The following is a 26,952-nucleotide window of genomic DNA, read 5'->3' as shown; positions in this document are numbered from 1 at the left end:
TTGTTTGTTTGTTTCGATTATGGCAGACCAACACAGCTACCTACCTGTGTCTAGGTTATGTGGCTCCAGAGCAAGTCTTCAAATTGCCAAGTCCTTAACACTAAGGGAGTATCAACCAATAGCTTTAAAATAGCAACAGACAAATTCATAAGGCTGTCAGTGACTACTGGTTATGATGATGATATGCTTATGTTTTTATATATGTTGGAAACTGCCCAGAGTGTCTGGGGCAACCCAATCAGATGGGTGGATAATAATGATGATGATGATGATGATGATGATACTTCCAGAATCAGGGGCAACTTGGGAGAAAGCTATTGCACTCATACTCTGTATCCAGACTTCCCATTGTGTGAAGCAAGATGCTAAACTATTTAAGTATCTGGTCTGATCCAGCAGACACTTTTTGTATTCTTATGTTCTTATTACAGTGGTACCTCGAGTTAAGTACTTAATTCGTTCCGGAGGTCCGTTCTTAACCTGAAACTGTTCTTAACCTGAAGCACCACTTTAGCTAATGGGGCCTCTTGCTGCTACCGCACCACCAGAGCACGATTTCTGTTCTGATCCTGGGGCAAAGTTCTTAACCCAAGGTACTATTTCTGGGTTAGAGGAGTCTGTAACCTGAAGCGTATGTAACCCGAGGTACCACTGTAGTGCCTTTTTTCTTTTTTTACAATATTCAATTACAGTTTTCTGATTGGAAAGCAAAGTATAAAAAGATGCAAGGCAGCAGAGCCTTGACATTTCTCTAGAATTCCCAAATGCCTCCTTACAACTGAATATATAAAGCTCATTAGAAAGAAACACCTATTTTTAGTGATACAAAATAAAATAACATCAAGGTGTAGGATCTAAGTTAAAGATGGGAAATGGTTGATTACAACTTGTTCATGTCATCTCTTCCCTCAGTGAGATTCTTTGAAATCACAAGGGGGCACTCTTCTCCTGAGTACACTAAGAAATAGGCCCCTCTTGCAGAAATCCTGAGAGGTTTCTCTCCTGTTCACACTACGAATGGAACATTTGGAAAGGCCACAATTTTTTTTTAAAAAAAGAAAAAAATAACCTGAAATCTGTTTGCACCTGACTTAAGTGGCAGCTTGCCCATGGTAAAATTTTCAATATGGTCATATAATTTAGCTTTGTAGTGATTTTGTTCCTTTTCTTCACAGAAATTATATTTGGCTTTCGTGAAACCTGGACATATTAATGAATCCTTCTTGATATCTTAGGAGTGAATGAAAATGATTAGAAAATGCCTCATTCCTGTTCCAGGTGTCTTTAGCAAACTGCTCATAAGTCATGTTCTTCCTTTCTAGCCTGTTAATCATTAAGTTGACATTAGTTAATCCTCAGTGGGCTGGTGCATTAGCCATGTACTTTTCAAGAAATACATAATTGAAAACTTTTTTCTTTCTTTTTTTACTGAACACCAGGAGAAATCATCTCACAAATGTTCTACATGAATTCTAACTCTTTTAAAACGTTTCCTAGTGGTTGGATTTCCTTTTAAAAAAACAACAACACTTTGTGATGTAATGGGAAATGGCCTTCCAGATGTTGCTGCACTCCATCCCTAACCATTGGCCATGCTGGCTGAAGTTAATAGGAATTTTAGTCCAACAGCTGTGGATGCCCATAGGCTCCCCTTCCCTGCACCACACCCATCCTGGCTTTTAGTTTTTCTGCAAGACTTGCAAGCACAACCCTACACATGTCCTTAGAAATAAGTTCCACTGAGTTCAATAGGTAAATGTTTAAGCTTACTCCCAAGTAAATGCGTGCGTCTTGCAACTTTTGGAGCATTATTATATTACCAGCCACTTAAACTCTTGTCTCGTGATGTGTTTTTTGGAGAAGGTATTTGGTTAGGATCACCTAGAAAGTTATTCTTAATGGGCATTTCCAGGCAGACATAAGCTATCCATGATGACCCATGCTCTGGACTTCTGGTAGGGATGGGGAAATCTGTTGGTTTTGGTTCCCTTAGTTTCTCATTTTTCTAGTCTGCCACCATTCAGTTTGCCACTGTTCCACAACAATTTGCAGTTCTTTTTAAACTTCATGGAAATTTGCCAGTGTGAATTAGCTGCTTTGAGTCCCATCAGGGGCTATAAATATAAATATAAAGGCAAGATATAAATATCTTGTTACAAAAGTTGGACGCTGCCACCCCCCACTCTCTGCCAAGTGGTAGCAAGATTCCTGGGGTGTACCTTTGAGAATCAAGATGCAGTGGAGACTGTCATAGCTTTAAGAAATATGATTTATTCACATATTTACACCTGAGTTGAGATGGAGGGAGTCCAGGTCTTACAGCATGGTCATCTCAAGAGGAATTTACTTAAAACTGCAATATGCAATGTATGTAATACATAGGACAATGCAGTTTGATTACTATTGAAAGAAATATTAACAGCCAAACCAAAATATCTAAATATTTAATAAAATGGTGTGGGGATGAGTATTTCTGTGACTATTTCTTTGCTTTATGAAAAATGTTCTGTGCCCCTTGAAAAACACACCAATTTGTGGTGAATATTTGAAAGGGGGGAGCTCAAAAATGGTTCAAAAAGGTTTGTGGAGGCATTGTGTTGCCACGGCAACTGTACTGTGACACTTACTGTTTTGACACACTGGGCAGAAGCCACCATTGCATGGCATAGCTGCACAATTATCTTTGGTCCTGTTGCCTTGGCAACAAGGATGTGTCCCCTCCTCACCCCTTATTGAGGGTGAGGGTGGGGTATTTGGTTTTGCCTCCACTGAATTCATCACATTCATGTTGTTTATTTATTTATTTGTTCACAGAATTTCATCACATGTGATCTCAGGGTGGATCTCAATAGCCAAGTAAATGCAGTCAATGAGATCCAATTAAAAATCACACTCAACCAGTCCATCTATTCCTCTCACAAAGCTTATAATTCCTTGAGTTCCCTGTGAAAAAGGGATTGGTTGTTATATCACTCTGGGAATTGGCTTACTGCCCCCTGCTTACCTCTTATAATGCTAGTTTATTGTGTATCTGGTGTGTGTGTGTGTGTGTGTGTGTGCGCGCGCGCGCGCGTCTCAGTGTGTCCACTACACTTAAACATGCTAAGATCTTGAGAGTCAATGTAGTATAATGGTTAGATTGTTGGACTAGGGAGCCTGGGAGACCAGGGTTCAAATCTCCACTCGGTCATGAAGCTTGCTGGGTGATCTTGGGCCAGTCCCAGCCTTTCAGCTCAACCTACCTCATAAGGTTGTTGTGGAAGGGAATGGGGAGAAGCTTAAGAAGAAGAAGAAGAAGAAGAGGAGGAGTTTGAATTTGATATCCCACTTTATCACTACTCTAAGGAGTCTCGAAGTGGCTAACAATCTCCTTTCCCTTCCTCCCCCACAACAAACTATGAGGTGAGTGAGGCTGAGAGACTTCAGAGAAGTGTGACTAGCCCAAGGTGACCCAGCAGCTGCATGTGGAGGAGCGGGGACGCGAACCCGGTTCACCAGATTACGAGTCCACCGCTCTTAACCACTACACCACACTGGCTTTCTTCTTCTTTTTCTTTCAGCTCAACCTACCTCATAAGGTTGTTGTGGAAGGGAGCGGGAAGAAGCTTATTGGAAAGAAGGTGGGATATAACTATGGCTGCTTCTCCACCCACTGCTCCTGTTGACTGAATGAGAATATGTCCCAGAGCCTCTGAGTATACCAGCTATGTATACTCTTGTTCACCATGTGTAAGCATGGAGAGATTCTTCCTTTCTTAAGCAAAATGAATCCAGAAATCCCATTAGCCTCTGGGATGAGAGACAGTAGTTAAGAGTTCCAGTTACAGATAGGTAGCCGTGTTGGTCTGCCATAGTCAAAACAAAATAAAAAAATTCCTTCCAGTAGCACCTTAAAGACCAACTAAGTTAGTTCTTGGTATGAGCTTTCGTGTGCATGCACACTTCTTCAGATACACTGAAACAGAAGTCACCAGACCCTTCTATATAGTGAGAAGGTGGGGAGGGGTATTACTCAGAAGGGTGGTGGGATTGGGTGATTGGCAGATAGCTGTGATGAGCCTGTTGACGACTCTTAACGACTGCAATAGGTCTTACAGGAAAAAGCAAGGGGTGAGAAGGTGAAAAATGGCTTTGTCATGTATAATGAGATAAGAATCCAATGACTTTGTTCAGACCAGGTCTCTCCATGGTTTTAAGTTTGGTAATAAGTTGCAATTCAGCAGCTTCTCTTTCCAGTCTATTTCTGAAATTCCTTTGTAATAGAACAGCTACTTTGAGATCTTGTATAGAATGTCCTGGGAGATTGAAGTGTTCTCCTACTGGTTTCTCTGTCTTGTGGTTCCTGATGTCAGATTTATGTCCGTTTATTCTTTGGCGTAAGGTTTGGCCTGTTTGTCCAATATAGAGAGCTGAAGGACACTGTTGGCATTTGATGGCATACACAATGTTAGACGATGAGCAATTAAATAGTCCCGAGATGGTATGTGTGATGTTGTTGGGGCCAGTAATGGTGTTGTCCGGGTGTATGTGGCAGCAAAGTTGGCATCTGGGTTTATTGCAGGCTCTGGTGCCAGTGTCCGTGTTAAGTCTGGTTGTAGTATTATTGTGGGTTAGGAGTTGTTTAAGATTGGGTGGCTGTCTGTAGGCAATGAAAGGTCTTCCTCCCAGAGCTTGAGAAAGAGAACTGTCATTGTCCAGGAGAGGTTGTAGATCTCTGATGATGCGTTGTACTGTTAAGAGTTAAGAGTGTAGTTAAGAGTGTAGTTAAGTAGTTAAGAGTGTTGGGGTAAGACTTGAAGGTTTAAATTCCCACTCAGCCAGGAAGCTTGTTGGGTTACGATACCTCAGCCTAGCTTACCTCACAGGTTTGTTGTGTGGATAAAATGGGGACTAAAGGAAAAGTGGGATAGAAATATAGTGAATGTTAACAACAATGGTCTACAGTTCATACTGGATGTGATGGGCAGCTTGGAAAGCCTGTGAAAGAAATCTTGTCATGCAATTGTCACCCTACCTACCACACCATAAGAAATTCTGCTCTCTGACTCTGCATGTCCTTCCCTTGGCCTATCCATCCACCCCAGCCCCTGAATACCAGGTCTTAACAATCTTGTTTGCAGCCCCAATCTCTTGTGTCCTTTTCCAGTTTCCCTGAATTTGGGATATCTTGTCTCTTTTAACCATGTTCAGTGTTTGCCCAAAGGCTCTGGATTCTACGGTGTTGGCAAGAGTTTGCTAATGGGCCTACCCCTTTCTTATGATGTATGAACCCCTGTTTTCAAAAGTCCTTTGAAGCAGCATCCCATGTAAATGTTGCTGCAGAAAACTGGCTCTGGACTTGATTTAGAGAACAACGAGACCTGATAAGTATATTCATTCCCTCTAGGTTAAAAGAAGCAAATGAAATTGTTTGCAAAAGTGAGTCCTATTAGGGGTGATAAAAATTGCTACATATTGACTAACGTAGGCTTCCTTTCTGGAATGTTTACAGAATACCTTCCTTTCTTTGAAGATCACAGTTATTTTTAAAAGGCACAATCTGGGTCTAGTTGACAGAGTGTAAGTGCTTTAGAATCTTTATTTTCCATTGTGTCTGTTTAATGTATCTTTTAAACACACAGAGAGATAAAGCTAAAATCACCTTCATGTTTATGGTTGCCAGATATATTTACCTGAACACTGTCAACTTGAGGGTAAACTGTAGCAGATCCTATACATCAGAAAACTAGGCTGAACTGGAATATATCTGGAAAATGTGGAGGCCTAAATCAGAACAATGAAAGATGCTGATACAGAGCAGCAAAAGGCAAAGGACAGATTCTGAGCTACAAATTTTCAAAAGCCAATGAACATAACTTTGCATTTCTTCTTGTCTAATTCACATGTTACACTGAACAAAGGTGCAAACTTTCTCTAAACCTGTACAAATGTTTGTGTGAAAGAGCATCCACTAATTTTTACAGCTCAGCTATTGTGTATCTAGGTAAACAAGTGAACATTTCTTGAATGTATCATGTAATCATGTCAGTAAATTAGCAAATAACCAAAATAACAAAGAAGCATGATAATAATGTGACATAGAAGTTATTAGAAGGAAAGTGATTAGATGAGAACTTTTCTAGAACTCTTGATGCTGAAACTCACTTGAACCATGACTAAATCTTTATTAGACCATTTGTCTTCCCACCGCCCCCCAGCTGAGCAGTTTAAGAAAGCCCCCACTCCTTTGGCTCATGCAAGCCAGAGTGGTATGGGGCTTGCTCAGTAGGGCTAGGCAATGTATTTTGATTGCTGTGTTGAATTAGCCCAACTATTTTCCCTTCCAGATGTTTTGAATTACAGCTTCTGTCAGCCCCAGCTAGTACTAGCAATGGCCATAGATTATGGGAGTCATAGTCCAAAATGGCTGGAGGATATCAGGTTGGGCAAAGCTGAAGTAGCCCCTGCTCTCTGATGTCATCACAGTACCCGTTCCTCTGCCCTCTTCACCAATGATGTGGGGCAGGAGTGTGAAAATCCACATTACTATGACATCAGGATGGAAAGTAAGCTGAATAGAAGTTTATGAGAAGGACCATAGCTCAAAGAACTGTAGCAGAAGGTCTTGGATTTGATTCCAGGCATCTCCAAGTGAGGCTTGAACTAGATGGACCAGTGCTCTGACTCTATAAGGCGAGCTTCCTGTATTCCTGTGGGGAGGAAGGGAGAGAGAGAGAGGGCTTGACTCAGAACTGCCATTGTAACCCTGTGTCCTAATTTCACCCACAAACTGAAATCCCAGTTTCACCTATTTAGAAACAAGATTAATTTAATTCTACATTTCTTCCAAGTAATAGTTTGCTAGGATCAGTTTGCTTATTATACTTCAAAGGTTCAACCCATTTTTAAATTGGCTTCTGAAGATTCAGGAAACAACTCTGAAGAACTACTGATTTAAGCAAATCAGTCCTGATTCCAGTAAGTAGAGAAGGGAAATAAAAGGACATTTTTGAGACAATTTGCATGTAATAGAGATGGAAACCTATTAAAATTAACAGCCATAGAAATAAAATGACTGGAGTGGGAATGTAGTGGAATCTACAAGAACTTGAACGCTGTGACAACAGTAAATACAGGATGATTATTTATCCTCTCACACATTACAGGTCAGGAACTACAGGACATCCAATTACATTAACAGGCAGCATGCTTAAACCAAACAAAGGAAATCTTTTTTTTTCTTTTTTCTTTACCACAGACAGCTCGCAAGTAGCTTGTGGAATGCCATGAATATTTATCTAGAGAGTTAGCAATTAGTCACCACACAACAAACAACCTCAAAGGTTAAGTCATGAACAAAGGCATGACCAGAAATCCATTGCCCCTTTATGCTGGGAGTAAATGGCAATACAAACACAATTTGACAAATGTTTTAAAACAGAACACACTACAGGGCTCTGTAGAGCTTGCTTCCAAGCAACTGTGTACAGGAACAGGTCTCTTATTTAAACCCTACATTTCCTCCACAGAGACATAGTCCCCTCAGTTTTATATTCACAACAGCCCTGTGCAGTAGGATAAGCTAAGAGATCATTGACTGACCAAGGAACATTCTTGGCTGCAGAACTGAAAGTGGTGTCACATCCACACCACACTTCTAAAGCACTCTTATACCACTTTAACAGCCATGGCTTCCTCCAAAGAATTGTGCAGTTTCTTAAAGAATTTTGTCTTTGTGAGATCAGAACGCTTAATGAACTACAGTTCCCAGGATCCTCAACCTAGTTTGGTATTCTAACCACTTGTCATACTAGCAAAACATTAGACCAGGCATAGGCAAACTTGGCCCTCCAGATGTTTTGGGACTTCAACTCCCATCATCCCTAGCTAACAGGACCAGTGGTCAGGGATGCTGGGAATTGTAGTCCCAAAACATCTGGAGGGCCAAGTTTGCCTATGCCTGCATTACACAAAAGAAGTAGTTAGCTGTGTAGATTGAGGCTAAGCTAGTTTTCCTGGATTGGGTCACCTCTGTAATGTAAACTGTTATAGAGTTCATGGGAAAATGAGTTCTTTTTAAAGTGGCAACCATATGTGAACATAATTAATAGTGTTGAATCCTGAGAAACTTCTTCAGAAGGCTTCTTCACACTTGCATATTGCCCTGACTGACAAATGTGAAACTCAGGTTTATTTGGGAAGCTTCATGTGTTACATAATTATCAGGTACTGGTGTGCAGCTACCAGAACCACAGAGTCTTCCCCCTGTGTGCATTCCTTCCCCTCTTCATGCACCCAAATGTTCTAAAGGTAAAGGTAAATGACCTACAAGTGGGACTGGGCAAAACATTGCAGTGAGAAGTGTTTTTTTCTGTGTTTCAATCAGGCAATCCTGTCCTTCTCTATGATTACCCTTCCCATATTGTCTCCCACACACCCACATCAGTATTCTGTGACCACTGAATATGCTCATTCCTCATTGGACAGTTTTGGAATCCCCCACTCCACTTATTCCCCGAAAAGATTGTTTGTACTTATGCCAACTTGGGGGTTAGCTTCAACCTAATTATACCTCCCCTCTTGTATGTGGGTGATACATTTTGATTACATAATAAGCAATGGCACTCACAGCCTGAACACTGGAAGCTGAGCAAATTATTTATAAGTACCTTTTGTAGAAGTCTTTTATATGCATCCCTTGTGATGAGATTGTTGATGACCACATTTATGCGGTTTTTAAAAAGTCACCCTATCATGTGTGGCTGCATTCACACAACTGCTTTTAGGATCTATAGGTGTGTTCATAAATAATTGTTAACTTTGGTATGTCACAAATTCCAGAGAGGTAGCTGCTGTAGGAAAAACAATGAAGAGCACCTTATGACACCTTAAAGACCAACAGATTTATTATGACACAAACTTTTGTGGACTAGAGCTTGTTACTATGGTGCTTTGTGTAAGATTTCACTTTGGTCCACAACTGTGTTGGCATGACCAAAGGGTTGCATTTGGGGTAATTACCTCTCAGTGGAACTACATTTTCTATTGCTTTTTTACCTTACCTGTTGGGCAGACATGACAGGAATCACTAGGAATATGGGATTGGAATAACTTAATGAAACTATCTGGCTGTCAAAAGATTGCTAAATGCATAGACTTTATGTCTCAGATTTACTGATGCAGAGTCTCTTTAGGCAAACATGGCTATCACTTAGGTGTCAATTAAAAGGATGAGCAAAACAATGGAGGCCCATTGCAGGTATCCTGTCCCACCAGGAAAAAATATGCAAAACACTTGTTTACCAGTAGACACTCTATTCAAGAGGGATAATCCTCTCTAAGTAGAGTTGACCACATACAGACAGTCATGACCTTTCAGGCAGAAACCAGATTTTCCTGCCACTTATCCCAAGTCTACTATTTTTCCATTAAGGTCACCCACCTATACATCACCAAACCCCTCCTTTTATGTCACTTAACCCCTTCTTAGACAAATGCTCACCAACAGAACATGAAAACTTTAAAATCAGTTTTTTGCAATAACCATTTCCTGTATCCATTACATCACCCTATCACCCTCCATTGTTGTAAGATCATCTATTGAGAGCTAGGATATGTAAAACCCTTCTCCTATCACTGTCTTTTTGCCACAAGGGTATGTTCAAACTACCTTGCTTCTTCTTCTAGATTAGAGTTTCTTGTTCTCTTAGGTTAAGTATGCATGAATGTGAGAGTGCATTAGTTATTGTGCACATTGTCTGTATGCTTTTGCTTGTGATAAACTTATGAGTTATATGCACTCTGGACTTCAAAAGGCTGATTTCATAAAGCTTAAGGAACTCCCTATCATCAGAAATACTCAAAGAGAAGGGAGTCCAAGATGAATGGGAGTTTCTTAAAGTTGAAATATTGAAGGCGTACAATTCCAACAAGAAGGAAAAGTGGGAGGCACCTAAAGAAACTGGTGTAGCTGCATAAGGAGCTTACAGATGAGCTGAAATCTAAGAAAGCTAGAAATTGCAAAGGAAGAGTATACAAAAGTAGCGCACAGTTGCAGGGAGGTCAGGTGGGCCAAAGCTCAGAATGAGCTCAGGCTTGTAAGAGAGTTTAAAATAATAAAAAATGTTTCTTTGGCTATGTTTGAAGCCAGAGGAAGAACAAGCAAATACAGTAGTAGGTCACTTGTGTGGAGAAGAGAAATACTATTGGGTGAAAGAGAAGGTGGAACTACTCAACACCTACTTTTCCTCTGTCCCTTCCAACTCTACAAAGCAATGATTCAGATAGCATTCTACCAGGACTGGCTTATCCAAAATGGCTGCTGCGATGGATGTGGACACACCGAGTGGGACCAATAGTGGTGCCAGCAAGAAGCACTTCAAAGTAAAGAAGTGGAATGCAGTTGCACTCTGGGCTTGGGACATCATGGTTGACAACTGTGCCATTTGCAGAAACCATATTATTGATCTGTGCATAGACTGTCAAGCTAACCAAGAATCAGCTACCTCCAAAGAATGCACTGTTGCATGGGCTGCCTGCAATTGTGCTTTCCACTTCCATTGTATCTCTCGTTGGCTTAAGACTCGGCAGGTGTGTCCATTAGATAATCGAGAATGGGAATTCCAGAAGTATGGGCACTAGTAGGAGAGAGAAGACCACCAAGTTTATTGTTCTTTCTTCAGATAAGCCTTTCACCTTGCAAGAAGGTTGATGAAGTCTGTGTAACGTAATAGACACTTGCCTTGCTTTTTGTTTTCACCTTAAAATAATTATTGTGAATAGTAATAAACATGTTTGTCTCTGGGGGTGGGGATATTCAATGATTCTAAGTTAATTCTAAGTCAATATACAATGGGGTTGGGATCAGACATGGAGACAAATATTTTTCTCAGTTTGGTCCTTCAGACTTCTACCCTGGCCACACTTTCCTCATACTTTTCCCTGCCTGAAAGGTCCCTTGAACTTTAGCAATATCTCTTGCTTGTCTGGATGGAGGGGTGTTATGTGTAGAAACCCTGGACATCTGTACGCCTGGACTGTAGCCAACTGCACAAAGATAAGAGTCACAGTCATTGTCCCACTCACAACTGGCATGTGGTCCTGTAATATTTCCTATAAGAAACAAACCCCTAGGGTTAAAAATAGAAGCTTCTCAGCATGATCTTATGAAAGCTTACTTAAAACCTGAGTTCTGATTTGAGTTCAATGTCCTCCTTCCTTGTGATATGCTTAGATTTACATATATGAATGACCAAAAGCAAGGGAATTCAAAACCAAATAATTCCCCCCCCCCAGCGGATAATATGGCAGCATCAATTCTCTACAAAAGGAATGGAAGAGTGAGAGTACACTCATCTGATAATAATGTTAAACATGGGGGAGCTGAAAACAATTGAGTGAAAATTCATGCATGTAATATTTTGCCAGAAGTACAAGAAAATTAAAAGTACATTTGCTGAAAACAGTGTATTATTTATTGGCCTTATCATGAAGGCTGTTCTTGTAACTTGCACAAGCAGTCCAAGACATCAGTCTCATTCAGTTGGCTTGGAAGAAGGTGACATTGATACCATCAGAACTCTTTTTTAAAAATACCTAGCCAACTCCAAAGACTTCACTAAAATTCATAGTGTGGAGGTGTTATCTCAGCCTCTGAAGGATCTAATGTTCTTTCCAGCACAGAGTTCATTAGCCAGCTTTCTACCAGCTCTGAGCCTGAAATTCTTTTCAAAACCTGAAAACAACTAGTTATAGGGATGTCAATTTTATTTTGGCAGAATTCCTGTGCTTGTAAACAGCTACATTTTTATTATGCATTTATTTAGAATATTTATGTCCCACTGTATAGCTCTGAAGGGCTCTCTAAGCTGTTTACAAAATTTCACAGCAAAAAAAAAACTTAAAGAGTATGTGCCATATGTTCAGCATTTTCTTTCCCTTCTTTTCACCACAAATAAATGCTCCACATCTGATTTTTGGGGGGGAGGGGTGCAGACATGGTTGAATTTCTGCTGCCCATGTAGCTTTTAAAGGCAGAGTTTTTAAGGAGAAAGTTAGCAACCTTACTATTGAAGGAGTGAAGCAGTGTACACTTGTGATTCTAGACATGCTTGAGAATAAGTTCCGTTGAATTCAGTGTCACTTAATTCAGAGTGAAAATACAGAAAACTAGGCTGCCGAGCTCAAATGTTACTTTTCAAACCCAGGGTGCAAAATGATGGCACAATTTTAATATCAAAATACGTTATAGAAAATCTATTGTAATTTTGGATCTTGAAGTTTAGAGGAATGGTCACTTCCTCGAAATTAAAACCTTCATTAAAATGTTTTGGGCAGAGCAGTCCTTAAATTAGGCAAGGAGAAGGAAAGGTACATCACTGTTACTCCAAAGGAATACTGTACCATATCTTATAATCGCTCAGCAAAGAAGGGAACGGAACACAATGAAAATATGGCATAAAAGAGACACCTGCTCTGGCACCACTGCCAAAGCCCATCAACCAGGGACTATGCTAGTAATGACACCCATGTACTCTTCATACATGGGGGGGGGGGCAAATGGGCCCACAACAATGGGAATATGCATCCAGCACACTCACAACATGCAGATAGGCCACTCTGTGAGTCTTCTACAGTTGAAGAGCAGGATACAAATGTTTTAAATAAAATAAAGGTGACACACAGCAACACTGCAGCTCCACCAGTTCCAGAGGCTTAACCAGAAATAAGTTCACTACTGTTAGTCCCCTTAGGCACTTCTGAAACCACTCGTAAACACTGTGTTCTGTTGGTATATCTGAGGCATTCCATCAGTGTATTTTTCATGGCAGCAGCATAACTAGCATTCAACTGGTATAGAAAGGCTTTTAACAAGCGCTTTGGCCTCTTAGCCATCGTATCCCAAATCTAGGACAGTGTTGTTATAACAGAAATATGGTTGGAAAATGAGGAAAATCGGGGGTGGCAGTTTGTAACACTGTGTAAATGATGGTGAGGCTTCTTCTTAAAGTTCTCTTTTCATTGTGCAGGGCTAAGATTGTTCTCAACAGCAAATTCTCCAAATTATACAAGCCCCATTTCTTTCTTTGAAATGGAAGGCAAAGTAGACAATGACCTGTAGCCAGGGACAGTGCACTTTCTGAACAGATTAATTAGCATCCCAAAGGTCTTCCAGAAACAACAATTCCCTGGTGGGGGAAGAGGCTGTAGTGTGGTTTGGACAGTCCCCAGTTGGTGCTTTCATGAAGAAATGTAAGTGACCAGGGACACAAATCTTCTTAATGCATCCAGCCCTCCAATCCACTTAACATGAATTGTTTGTATAGTGAATTACTAGGGCGCCATCGGCACTATACATTTAAAGCATTATCACACCACTTTAAACAGTCATGGCTTCCCCCATTAATCCTGGGAACTGTAGTTTGAGAAGGATGATGAGAGTTAGTAGGAGACCACCCGAAGCTACAATTCCCAAAGCGGCTTAACAATCTATCTGCCTTCCCAAGGATGTCTGGGAATTCAAGCTCTGTGAAGGAAAGAGGGACCTTCTAACAGCCTTAACAAACTGTAATTCCCAGGATTCTCTAGTGGAAGCCATGGCTGTTTAAAGTGGTATGATCCTGCTTTAAATGCATAGTGCAGGTGGGGTCTAGAAGAGTTGCAATCGTATACATGCTAACTTGGCAGCATACCTGGTCGAATATCAGGTTGCTGTCCTTCAGGGTGAATGCTTCCAATCCAACCCATCATTTTTTGAGTTACATGGCACGCAACCTTTAGAGCACCTGCATTGCATGCAGAAGGTCCAGATTTAATCCCAAGCATCTCTAGGTAGGGGTGGGGAAGACCCTGCCTGAAACCCTGGGTAGGTGCTGCCAGTCAGTGGACCACTCGTCTTTCTCAGTATCAAGCCGCTTCCTATGTTTCTATATATATAGTCCTTCCAGGTGTTTGTTTGTTGTGGGACTGGCGCTGTTCATGCATGCATGCTTTTCTCAGGCTCCACATGACATCACTGGCATCAAAATGTCAGCCTATGCATCTGTCCCCTTTCATCTAGATATACCCTTTAAACCTGATAAGTTACAAGCCCTGCTGTTAATGACCCATTTGCAATATTAAGCCCCCATCTAGAAGCACCCATACAGAATGACAGACAAGCAGAGAAGCCTGCAACCATCTGTGTATGAGCCAGAAAACTCTGGCTTCGATTAAGAATAGTGAAAGCCTCAAAAGGAGAAACTGAGAGATGTAAAGTACAATTCCAAACTAATCAAACTTATATCCTGGCAAGAAGCCATTATTCAATTAGAGTTACAACTATAGTCTGTGCGGCTCATGTCAGAAAGAGATATAACGTTATAAGCATTTATTTCTGCTCAGCAAGATATGAACTTTCTCTCCATGTATAGCGGCCCATGTCTTATGCATAAGACAAATTTATATTTGGTGACTCAACGTTAGCTTCAAGTCTTCGTCCCTGCAAAACAGCTTAGCATTGTTTTCTTCAAACCCCCCAAACCCTTGCACCTGTTTTGGTTACATCCATCTTTTGTTTTTAATGAGACAACTAGGTAATCCACTCTTCACATGTCCCATTGAATTCAATGAAAAAAGGGGAATTCTGTTTAATTCAATGGTGCAGCTGGGCAAACTTGCATCCTCTCATTCTGCACAAATTTGCACAAAGGCATTGTGAGAAGAGAGGACTCCAATGCACTCATTTAGGACATCCAGTCCCAATAAGGCATCTGTGTCCAATGACACTGAATCCCTCACCTGTATTTTTGTCTGTATTGCAAATGAGGAATGAAAATCATGAGGTCAGTGCTGTCAAGGCAGTATACAAGCTGCGAGGAATGATGTCAATGCGGGAAGCACCAAACGGTATTAACAAAGCAATCCTATACTTACAGTATGTTACTGCAGGTCTGGAGTTTTGCCCCACTACACTGGTGAAATGGTCACTGAACCCAATGCCAACTCAGAATGTTTGAATGTTTTCCACTCCTACCGAGGTTAATGGAGGAAAATTTCTCCTCCCAGTGTCCTCCTATACTTCTGGTTCTGTTAGCAAATCGAGGGACTTTTGCTTGTGCAGCTGCTTATGTATTGCTGGTATGGTATCATGCTATGTTAACCTTTGTAACTTTCTTGCAATAAAGTGCTAAATTGGCAGCATGGGAGTTTCCTGTGCAAATGTATCCTAAAAGTACACATGCACATATTATTTTATTCTGAGTAATAACAGAGAATAACTCCTCTGATAATATCTGTAGCTTCCATTTTATTTGCTCTCACACACTTCTAGTCAGATATAATTATTTCCACGTTGCATCAGTACAACGCTACTTACACTTCATGGGTGGCTATTCCAGATTCCCATGTCATGGTTTTCAGAATAGTCTCTCTTCTTCCTCTTCCATGGTTATTCACTATTTTATCTCCCAGCCCTTATGCTTTTCCCTCTACTTATTTATTTTTGTTTATGTCTTTACCCTTTATGTGTTCTAATTTCTTACTCCCTGATTTAGTTAAACACATGGAATAGTTTTATCACCTAGAACAGGATAATTACTGTGAATGAAGAATAGGAAAGGTGGCAAGTTATTTCAGGGAAACTATTTAGGATAAAGAATGTGATCTTGTACAGGTGACTCTAGAGGTGAATCCTGGCTAACACACCCATTAAGATACACCGAAATCTCTGTAGATTTTATGAAAACTTTAACCTGCTGAATTCATGTCCAGTGTGTTATCCAGCTGTTAAAGACACAGTACCTTTGTTGGGGGGGGGGGAATAACTTCGGTGTGCCTCCAGACTGTCAGTATTTTGCAGGAGGGATTTAAGCACAAACTGGGAAATTAAGGTTTGCATAATTAAAGTGGATTAGAGTGCTCTGTTGACCTAGCACCACAAATCTACTTTAAAAAAAGAGACTGGCTTTTTGCAGTTAGGAAAGTGACAATGAAATGTATACAAAAGTGTGGAATAAACAAATGATTAACAGGAAGACATATAAACACCACACAAACAAATCAGGATGAATGCTCATTGTCATATAATCTTCCTACAAATGCCTGATAAAGATCAGTACATTCTTTCTGCTGTGTAAGCTTTGTGCAAGCAAACCAAAATAAATGTTCAATAAAGAGGTAATACGGAGGAATTCTTAGTGAGTCACTGAAGGTACTCTGTGTACCCTTGAGTTTTAATTTATTTCCCTTGGACAAAGCCTACTCACAAAATTCAAACTGAAGGCCATTGTCCTAAAAATCCACACCAAACTAGATTTTTTAAAAAGAAAAACCCAATTACAGTTCCATCACTTTATGATTGATGCCAAAACCCAGGATCTTGAAACAATTTCTTCAAAAGCAGAGTTAAAGTGAACAGAACTTAGTACTGCCAAATTCAATATGAATCAAGGATCTTTAATAATTTATATAGGAAGAATACGGGTGCCAATTCCCTCTTCCATTGTAGTGCTCTTGTGCATTTAATAGCTGAATGTCGGGCAGAAATTCAGATGATGAAGTTTTTCACATCACTATATGTAGCTCAATGCCAGGAAAACATCAGTGGCTGAACTTTTGTCTGTCATTCAGTTGTTAATGGCCTTGTCAGAACCAAAGTTGGCAACCCTAGTGAATGCAACACTTCACCAGAATTCAGTTACAGTGAACTTAAACAAGCAATGAGCTAGTGATGTCACAAATATGCCTGTTGAAAATGCTGAGAAATAAGTTGTGAGTTCTTGCAAAATTTTGCCCTTGGTTAAACTGGATCCCTGTGAATCAGAAGCTGAAGAATATTAGGTCGCTGGTGGGCTCTTTAACCCATTAAATTGCAACAGTTAAGAACCAACATTTGAAAAAGTATTTTTTCACTAAGCTAAACATTTTAATGTATTTTTTTCTCTGAGAAAACATCTGAGATTTTTCTTATTTTCAACTCTGCCCCAACACCCCAGATGTTGTTGGCATGTGCTTATCTTGAGGGACAATGGGTACACCTCCAGGGATGAAGTCAAACTGCTGCGTTACCAAAACTGAAGTGACGTCCCCAAGAAACAAGCCTGGGCAGTGTCCTGGGCTGCCCAGATGACTCACTGATGTGGTCCAAAGGAAAGCAGAAAAATACGCTTGGCACCAGCTTAGCTTCAGGAGTTGCTGGAAGGAGGCATACAAGGCACCATCCAATCATCTTAGGGACACTACTCTGGATTTGTGTAGGGTTTATTGCTTATCCCTTTCTTCTCCTGTAGATATCCCACAAGGTAACAGAGGTTTAGGATGAGAGATTTCCTTCTCTTAGATGGGCTACTTTCTCAGGTTGACAAGCCCCATCTGCCCCTCACTTCCCTCTGCTCTACAGCATGTGCAGAAACTGCCTTCTTGACCATTGTACCCACTAATGGACTCATTCACTCAATCTGCTGGAGTATGTATTTGCATGCAGGGGAAGCCCCTAACTCACTGAGGGTTAGCTACCCTAACCCAGTTGAGCCGGCCAGTTGAAGTCATTCCCAGGGTGTGGCTGCTGTTGCAAGCTGGTAACCTCTAGGAACCACAGATGAAAGTTGAGGACAGGGTGGGGACTAATGGTGGACAAATTACCCCAGAAGCAGCACAGCATGTTCCCCCACCAGAGGTATTATGCCTCCTCTAATACTCCATACCCCAAATGCACTTTGCAGAATTCCCACCATTTTTGTGGTGGTCACCATCTTCTGCACACCCACCCCACCCCAACAATAGCCCAGAACAACATTAGGTCTGGGACATTGTAGAGGGTGGAAAATGGGATATTTTGGGGAAAGTTTTGTTGGGAGTTTTTGCTGTTGTTGATATTAATTTTTTTGAATCTATATTTTTATGTGGAAATTGTTCAGTTTGATTATGCAGTTTTTGTTGTGTTTTATTTATTTTTATGGCTACTTTGCTACATTTGTAACTATGTAAATCTTTTCATATTGTAAGCCGCCTTGAGCATTGTTTTAACTGTGGAAAGGTGCTATACAAATAAAATGATAATGATGATGATGGTGATGATGATGATGATGAAAATGGGTAATGATACTGCTATTGCTACTTGCAGCAGCTGCACCTAAACATTTAGTAAAAAGGAAAGAAGTTGTGTCAAGGCATTCCAGCTTTTAGTTGAGTGGGTGCTGCATTGCCGTTCTGTGTTGCGGTTTTGTTAATTTTGTTGTTGGTTGGTTTTGTTTTATGATTTTAATATAATTCGTACTTGTTTTAATTGTGCTGTTTTTATAATCCTCCCTTGGACCATTTGCTGAAGGGCAGGTTGTAAGTAGACTAAATAAATGGTCAACCCCAACACTGAGAAACAGTTGGCCAGTTACTCCTTCCCTTGGATAAATTATTTGAAATACCCACTTCTGCCCCATTTCTCTGCCTATAAGCATGGCAGAGGATTTCAAGGTGTAATTTGTGGTTGGCTCTAGTATTTTTATATTTTTCTCAAATAATGCAACCTGTAGCATCCTTTTTCAGAATTAGGCTCTTAAACCAATTATGTGCAGACTGATAGACTTACAGATATGAAAAAAGCACTTAAGAGTTATTAAATGTTCAGGAAGCTGAGACAGACACAATTAGAGATAATTGATCATTTAGTTTCCATTGTCAAAAGAGTATACACATATATGCAAGATCACTTTTTATAAAAATCAGAGGGAAACTTCTGTAAATCCCATACTACTCTTGTTCCTAAACACATCTCTTTCTCTATGACGTGTGTGTGCATGCATACACGCTTACATCTTCATCTAACTCTGCTCTTCTCATTACAGAATAATTTACCACGTAAGCCCTTTTTACATGTTCAGTGGAGTAAGTCAAGATTATGCTCACTCTGTCCCCATTTCCAACCCCCACACATTCGCCTGGAGGTGTGAATAGAGTTTACATGTGTACAAATTGTACATGCATAAACTCTTTCTGTACTGCTGTGAAAACTACAAAAGAGAAGATACAGTTATGGCTGAGATCCTGCACCCTCTTCCATTCATCCAGTGTATACGCCATGTGAGAAGGCAGTTTTACTAAAGCAAGTAGTAAAGGCTAGAAAAGTGAAATGCAAGTTTTATAAAAGAGTAATAAGAGAGGACATTAGAATAAACCAAGAGAACGAGATGCAAACCAAGGCAATTTTTGGGGAAGTATTTGTTTTGTAGATGGGATGGAAGCTTTAAAATAGTTATCAAAATCTCACTTCTGAAAATGATAAAATCAGCTGCTAGAAGATGGATCAGATATGTGGGCTGGGGGAGAGGCATTTCATGAGCTGCATTTACTAAAGGTGTGTGATCATTTTGCCTTAATCATCCCAATCAGAACTGAAGCAGCTCAATTCATGGAGATTCAGGAGAAGCAGAAGGGCATTGTTCAGTGGCAGAGCACATGCCTTGCATGCAAGTCCCATGTCCGGGCCCTGGTATATCTCAGCCGTACCCAGACATCATAGAATTGTAGAGTTCAAAGGGGTCTCTAGGGTCATCTAGTCCAACCCCTGCAATGCAGGAATCTTTCATTCATCATGGGGCTTGAACCCATTCCCCTGGGATTAAGAGTTTCATGCTCCACAGACTGAGCTACCCAGCCTCATCCTGCCTGAAACCCTAGAGCCACTTTCAGCTGGTACAGTCAATATTGAGCTAGATGGACTAGTGATCTAATTTGGTAGAAGGCAGATCCCTAGGTTCCTGCTTGGTGTGACCGTTGGCCACTCATACCATCTCTCATCCTAACCTACCTTAAAAGGTTGTTGTGAGGACAACTGGAGGGAAGAGAAAACCATATATAGCACCTTGAACTTCCTGGAGTGAATAAATCTGGGATATAAATGTAATTGTAAAAATAATCCTTCAGTCCTGAAGCACGTCTCCTACCTAAGAAACTCAGCCTTACCTGATGCTTTCCACCAGATCACATCCACACTGTACATTTAAAGCTCGCAGCTTCCATCAAAGAATCCAAGGAACTGCGGTTCCCAGTTTAATCCTCATACAGCTACAATTCCCAGCAGTCTTAACGAACTACAGTTCCCAGGGTTCTTTTGGGGAAGCCATGCTCTTTAAATGTGTGTTAGGGTTGTGTACGATTTTAAGTTTATTTCTGAACCATTTTGTATTAAGTATGTTTAATATTTCCACTTTTGTGTTGAAGGAAATGCCAGCCAATCACCAGCTATTGATGGTGAAGGATTCAAATGATAAATAGTGATGCCTCATTCCTACCCTTCCAATAGCAGAAGGTGGGGGAAATGGCATCCAGGAAAGCCCCTTCAGCAGCTCCTCCTCCTCCAAGACATCTGGAGGAAGTCAGGAAGAGTGAAATCAACAAAAGGCAGTGACTACTCCTGCCTTTTATCTGTTACTCACCCTATTTGGCAATCAGCAGCAGGCATCTAGAGAGGCAGTGGAAGCAACCACTCCAGTCCAGTCATTTAGCTTAGCCAGTAAAAAGGTAAAGGGACCCCTGACCATTAGGTCCAGTCGTGACCAACTCTGGGGTTGCGGCGTAGAGACTTTTAATCTCAGGGCTGTGGGTTCAAGCCCCACATTGGGTGAAAGATTCCTGGGCAGTTGGACTAGAAGACCCCTGTGGACCCTTCCAACTCTACAGTTCTATGATTCATCTCTCCTGCCCACCTGCTGCCAGATGGTGCAGTATAGAGAACATAGGAAGCCCAGCATACTGCCTATGGAGAGTCCAGAAGCAGAGACCAAGTGCAACAGCCTTCTCCCCTTTTGTGGTTTCCAAAAAGTGGTGTAACTGGGATGGGCATGGAAGGAGCAGTCACACCAGCCTCTCAGTTGCCCTCTGCCTCTGGGTGGCTCAATTGTGGTACTGGGTGTGCTCAGTGAGAGGAGGCAGTGGGTTAGAAAGAATTGGGCAAGCGATTGCTGCCGCCTCTCATTGCTTGCATATCCCTAGCAGCGCCACTCAGAGGGAAAGCACAGGTGGGTGAGAGGCAGCTGCTGCTTCCCCCGGCCACCCTCTTGTGCCATGCCTGCTAGAGAGAGTATGAGAGAATGGGCAGAGGTGGTTGCTTGGACCATGAAACTGATCTTCCCTGCCCAGGGGGTGAGCGCATGAAAGGCATCAGGAGCAGCCACTCTTTTTCACTCTTTCCTTCCCCCATCCAGAAATGGGAAGGCTCAGATGAAGTGGCAGGAGGCAAGGACAGCCGCCAACCTAGATGGCTTTAAGAGAGGATTAGACAAATTCAGAGAGAAGATGGTTGCGAGGCTATGCCTCTACAGTTGGATGCCAGCTGTTGGAAAGGACAGGAGGGGACGTTCCCACAGGTATAGGACTCAACGTCTAGCGGCTGAGGTCCCTTCAGTCCCCCCAAAATATCTGAGGGGGCTGGGCCCCCAAAGTTTATTCAAACAGGGGGCTGCGTCATGTGATCTATTAGGTGGGACGGGGCTTACCTGCCCCCCTTCCAATATTTTATTCAAGTTGGCACCGCTGCCCACAGGCACCCGGCTGGCCCCTGAGACCAGGACGCCGGACTCGCCGAGCCACGGGCCCGATCCAGCACGCTCCTCTGACGTTCCTCTCGAGCCCTCAGCCCCTGTTTCCAGCCTCTGCTACAGCGCAGGAGAGCCTTGCGCCGTCTCCTCCCCGGCAGCAGCTCTTCCTTCAGGAGGCAAAAGAAGCAGCCGCGTAAAGGCGCGCTTGCACCAGACGTGCCTCGCCTCACGTGTAGCTCTCGGGCCCTCCCGGCCGCCTCCGCCACGCCGAGTCTCCTCGCTCGCCCCGCGTCCCCTCGTCAGCCGAGAGAGCGAGAGAGCTTCTCCCGCCGCTCGCCAGCAGCTGCCTGCGGAGCGGAGCCGAGCAGCAGAACGAGGGGGGAGGGCCTGCCGGGCGGGAGGAGGCGGGAGGAGGTGGGAGGGGGCGGGGAGCGCGCGCTGGGCGCCAGGCGCTGAGTGGACGGCTCGAGACGGCGGCGCGTGCAGCGGCGGCAGCAGCAGCAGCAGCTCCTCCAGCAAGAGGCTCAGTGGGCAGCGTCGCGCTGCGTTTCCACAAGCAAGAAGCGGAGAGTCCGGAGCGGCGGCGGCGGCGGCGGCGGGGTTGGCGGCAAGGTGACGGAGTGGGCAGCGCGCGCTTTCCCCCTTTCGACTCGCGCCTTTTTCTTCCTCTTATTTTCCTCTTTTTTTGCGGAGGCGGACCGGCTTCTCGCCAAGGGAGCCTTCGCTGTGGGAACCCCCCTTTCTGTTTCGCGAGGGGAGGGTGCGGGCGCGCGTGTGTGGGGTGCCTTCGGGGGCTAACCCGCCCTGGCGGTGTCTCTCTTCTCTCCCTCAGATGCTCAAGGTAGCCGCCTTCGCGTGTGTGTGGGCAGCCGCTTGGTGCAGTCAGGCGGTGGTAGCGGCGGCGGCGGCGGCGGCGGCGGCAGCAGCGACGGGCGCCGGGGGCAGGTCAGACAGCGGCAATTTTCTGGATGATAAACAATGGCTTACCACTATCTCCCAGTATGACAAGGAGGTTGGACAGTGGAACAAATTCCGAGACGTAAGTGTGCCGTGCTCGCTTGCTCGTCCGCCTGCCTGCCTGATCCTTCTGCCTCTGCTGCTGCTTCTCCTGCTCCTCTTTCCCCTTCCTCTATCTAATTTCTGCTTACCTGGGTTTGCGCTGCGGGCGCGATCACCTTTCCTCCGCGAAGAAGTTCTCCTGCGCTTTTCTGCTCTTGTTTCGCGAAAACTGGCATGGCTCCCTCGCTCCTCTTCCCCAATGCGAGCAGACTTTGTTTCCCCTGCAACGATCTTCATTTCCCACTGGCGGCGGGTGCTGTGATGTCTCAACTTTTTTTCCTGGGTGGTGTGGGAGGAGATGTAAAGGGTTTTGTGTTTTTTGGGTTCCCCACCCTTCCCTTCCCCGCATCGCCTTGAGTGTAAAAAGTGCATCCCCACTGTGGGGAGCTTTCTCGCTGCTGTTAACTGAGGAGTGCAAGGATCGATCCGGTGGCTTAATGGACCCTTTAAAAGAACTTGAAAGTCAGAGGAGGAGGAGGGAGACACGCAGACAATGCTACTTGGGGAGACTTGGATGTCTGCGAATGAATAAAAGCCCTGATTGATGGTGATGGGCTGCCTTGGGGGGCGGGTGGACTTTGCCACCCGCATGCCACCTTTCTTTGTGCACGTGCAGGCCAGGAATATATAATAATGCTGGTCTTAAATGCTGAGAACCAGGGGATGGAAATGGTGATGAAAAGGCAGACTTTTGCTGGATGCAGTGGGTGGGGGAGAGAATAGACATAGAGGAGGTTAAGAGTCGTAACTGGAAAGGAGAGTGGGATTTTTTAGGGCATGTGTTGGTCCTGTCTTTAATCCATTGTTCATGGGAAAGATGCTTCCCTTTCGATGGAAGCAAGCTGAGTTTTCTCTGGGTGGCTGCTGGTGGAGTGTAGCTGCTGCTACATTGTCCTCTCCGATCGTGGTGTTTTATCTAGGGATCTGTATTCTCTAACTGGAAGAGGGGGATGTGCCTTAGTTACAGTTGCAGTGCTTTTTCACCCCATGGAAAGCAGCTGAGTGAGTTTGGTGGAACATGCATGAAGCCAGGGTCACATTAAAAGCTAGGTAGGGAATGCAACTTCTTTTTCTTTCTCTCCTCCCTCTCCACTGCCCCCCTCACTTTGGGGCCTGATCAAATGGAGCCCAAGCAAGGAATGTGCTAAGGGGACCTCAAATCTCACACTCAGGCAGGTCCAGTCTGTGCAGAGAATGCTTCTTAATGAATGGCTAAGGGAGAATGCTAGTACTAGTTTGAAAGCATCACCAGTCACTTTAAATCTCCTTGCTCTATCCTTTTCAAAAAGTTATCATGAGACTAAATATAAATTCTTAAGAAGCAACACATACGTTGCAAGAAGTAATGTGAATGCTTTGCCATAATTTTTGTGAATTTTTCTTAACTTAGGCTGAGACACGTAAAGGTTTGCAGTGGAGACATCTTTGATCTGTGCAGCTTGATGTATGTGGCCTGTGAAACCTTCTGTATAATTGAAAACAAGTCCTATGTCATTCACTAAAACTTAGTTCCATGTTAGTGTGCATTGGATTGCAGCTTCAGTCTGAATATTTACTAGGGAGTAAGCCACATTGGACACAGTGGGACTTGCTTCAAAGTAAACAAGCATAGCATTGCATTGTTTAGAATCTTATCTCCTTAGAAGCAGTTGAATGATAATCATCACCATTTATTTAAATCTTACTCCTCTAAAAATATCTACTTGAAGCTTTGGAAACTCTTCTCTACTGTTGAATTTTTTTAATGGAAAAACTTTTTTTTAAAAAAGTGTCAAAGTTTTCTTGTTAGAGCAAGCATACTTTGGATTGCCATTGTTTCTTTACTTTGAAGAAAAGCAATAGCTGAATGCTGCTTAATTTTTTGTATGCATGTTAATAACTTTGGTTTTAAATTAACCCCTCCCCCACTGAATTACTAAAAGAGAGAGAGAGAGAGACTGCATACAGTAACTGGTCGTGGTCTCTACACTTGAGTCACTAATATTATCTTATTATGACAAATTGTCCGTGTTTCATTAGCACTTAATTCTTTGCACATTGCTCTGTGCTCTATACTATTCTGTTTATCACTTTAAAGAAATATTTTTGAAACCTCCAGCAAACTCTTCTCTTCTGCTTTAAGTTGCCAGAAAGCTGGCACCCCAATAATAAGAGCAATTTCATCCTCTAAATAAAATTAACATGTTTTGGCCCTTCTTTGGGTTCTAATGGTGTTCATAAAAAAGACGGACAAATGAGAGTAGACAATATAGGATAGGGTCCTCACTACTGGTTTACTAGTAAGGAGAGAAAACGTATGTCAAGGGCATACCATCTTAAGTTGATAAATCATGAACAATGGAATGTCAGAGGCTTTCTGGAAATAAGTTAATCTCAAGCAATAAGGTATCATTTTCTGTATTTGAGATTGGAATAGGTTTTCTTGGCTTATGAATAGAAAATACTAATTTCTGCGTTAGAAATGTACCCTGCTTCAAAGTATTCAAGGGGATTGGTCACAGCTTACTAGTTCCTAGGCTGCATCATATTCTTATATGCTGAGTTCCATGAACTCTCTAGGGGGAAAATGCATGGGAATGGGCTTTGGATTAATAATCAGCATCTTTCTGAATTTGTTTATAGTGAAAGATTGATTTTGCTATATAGCCAGTTAAGTAAGGAGTATTGAATGTTGTGTGTGTGATAATTAATTGAGGGTGCTTATTACTACTGCAGTGCAAAGTTGCAAAACTTACAGTGGTGCTGTAGGCTGATTTTATCTGTAGAATCATTTTATTTAGCAGCTGAATTTTCAGTAAGCCAGTGTGTCTCTTTGAATGAATGAATGAATTGGAAAGGAATTCTAAGTGAACTGTTAAGTAAGCATCCATACATCATGGTTTCAAACATCTACCACAAATTGCATCACATACACTTTAAACTTTTTTGAATTAGTTAGAATTTCTAACTACTCCCTCTCAAAAAGAGAGAAAAATGTTTGTCTTGAGACTTTCAACTGGTCCCTTCAATAGTTTGTCTGTATCTGTGATTTAATCTGAAATCATAAGTTTTTCATGCTATTCCTTCTGCATTGCCAGTGTATGTATAGAATTTTTTTGTCCATGCTGGAAATAGCATAAATGTATGGCCAAAAACAGTTGGGCAAGTAAAGGTGTCCACATGTGCATGACTAAATACATTTCAATAGTAGGTTTCAATTTTGTTTTTTAGCTTTGATTATTGTATGAAATGTTAAAAAATGCACTCCTCCTTCATGTAGAACTAGAGGCTTGAGATTTTCCAGTTTAATAGTATGTGATTATTGTAGGATGTGGGACTAGTGTCAAATCATTGTATGATATATCCATGAAGGCTGCGATCTTGTGAATACTGAAGTGTAAGAATAATGTAACCTACTTCTGAGATGCATATGATCATGCTGCTCTTGTGTTAACTGATACTTTCAATGCATTGTCCCATAAAACTGAATAAGTAAATGCATTGTAAAAGATCCTTGTTGGTGTTGTGTGTGGTATTGTTGGGATATTAGCCAGTTTTTTTTTCTGTATCTGAAAGAAACAAACCTGTTCTAAGTATTAAAGTATTTGGAGAATACTCCCTATTGAGTCTTCCAATAAAATGTCCTGGTATTGTGTCTGTTTAAAATACGGGTTGCTAGCCTGTGGCCTTCCAGAAGATGTTGGTCTGCAGTTCTCATTTTATTTCAACTAATTCTACAATTCTTTAATTATTGGCTGCGCTAGTGGGGATTAACGAGAGTTGTAGTCCAATAACATCTGGAGGATCGCAGATTACCCATATAAAGAAATTTCAGAGCACTAGTGATTCAATCCTATATCCACTTATTTGGGAGACATCCCCATCAAACATAAGACTCTCTTGTGTTAGCTGGGCACAATTCATGTGGAATAACTTTCTCCATCACAGTAGATTCATAAGACAAACTCCACCTGTTGAATGTTTTACTGTGCAGCAGCTGTTAAGGGCACAGGAGACTCGGTCATGAAAGGATGTAGTAAACCTATCTATGCTTACCACAACATCTGGATTTATTGTAAACAGAGTCTACATATGTTCATTTTTCAAGGAGAGCTTGTGCTCAATACATAAAAGATGGCATGATTCCACAATCCTGAAACAACTAATTTTGAAGTAGTAGCTGTTGATATCAAAGTGGCTGACTATTTAGGAATGTTCTGAAATAATTTAAGATTATGGTTACAGCTGCCTGAGCTTTTTAATTCAGCCTCAGCAAATAGGTGGTGAAGGCCTGGGAATACATTTTTAATACCTTAATAATATAAAAAGTCTTCCTTTATTCAATTCCACTTCTATAGAACTTTGTTCTTTTTTTTGGGGGGGGGGGGAGTGTGGAAAGGATTTAAACAGTTTTAAAGTGTGTGAC

The 26,952-nt window shown here is 42.1% G+C and overlaps 1 protein-coding gene, 1 long non-coding RNA gene and 1 pseudogene across 3 annotated transcripts in view; 2 read left to right on the top strand and 1 right to left on the bottom strand.

Annotated features, from left to right (window-relative positions):
- LOC307224572 overlaps window positions 1-24,271 on the bottom strand; it is a 28,205-nt gene extending 3,934 nt beyond the window's left edge. Inside the window, exons 1-2 of the long non-coding RNA XR_013842675.1 lie at window positions 22,637-24,271; window positions 6,469-6,689 (exon numbers count right to left, since the gene is read on the bottom strand). This is a non-coding gene — a long non-coding RNA (uncharacterized lncRNA). The remainder of the gene's footprint in view (window positions 1-6,468; window positions 6,690-22,636) is intronic.
- LOC307223839 (E3 ubiquitin-protein ligase RBX1 pseudogene) lies at window positions 10,270-10,769 on the top strand (annotated as a pseudogene). Its single transcript has one exon. The product of its transcript is annotated as an E3 ubiquitin-protein ligase RBX1 pseudogene (transcript).
- SPOCK3 (SPARC (osteonectin), cwcv and kazal like domains proteoglycan 3) overlaps window positions 21,977-26,952 on the top strand; it is a 115,706-nt gene continuing 110,730 nt past the window's right edge. The window contains exons 1-2 of the mRNA XM_079991422.1: window positions 21,977-22,100; window positions 22,321-22,527. Of these exons, the coding sequence (XP_079847548.1) occupies window positions 22,321-22,527 (207 nt within the window). The 5' untranslated portion in view covers window positions 21,977-22,100. The remainder of the gene's footprint in view (window positions 22,101-22,320; window positions 22,528-26,952) is intronic.

The sequence above is a fragment of the Podarcis cretensis genome (assembly GCF_951804945.1).
Source record: "Podarcis cretensis genome assembly, chromosome: 9".
Lineage (NCBI taxonomy): Eukaryota > Metazoa > Chordata > Lepidosauria > Squamata > Lacertidae > Podarcis > Podarcis cretensis.
The sequence above is the reverse complement of the archived record's forward strand: the minus strand, read 5'-3'. Positions and strand labels throughout refer to the sequence as shown.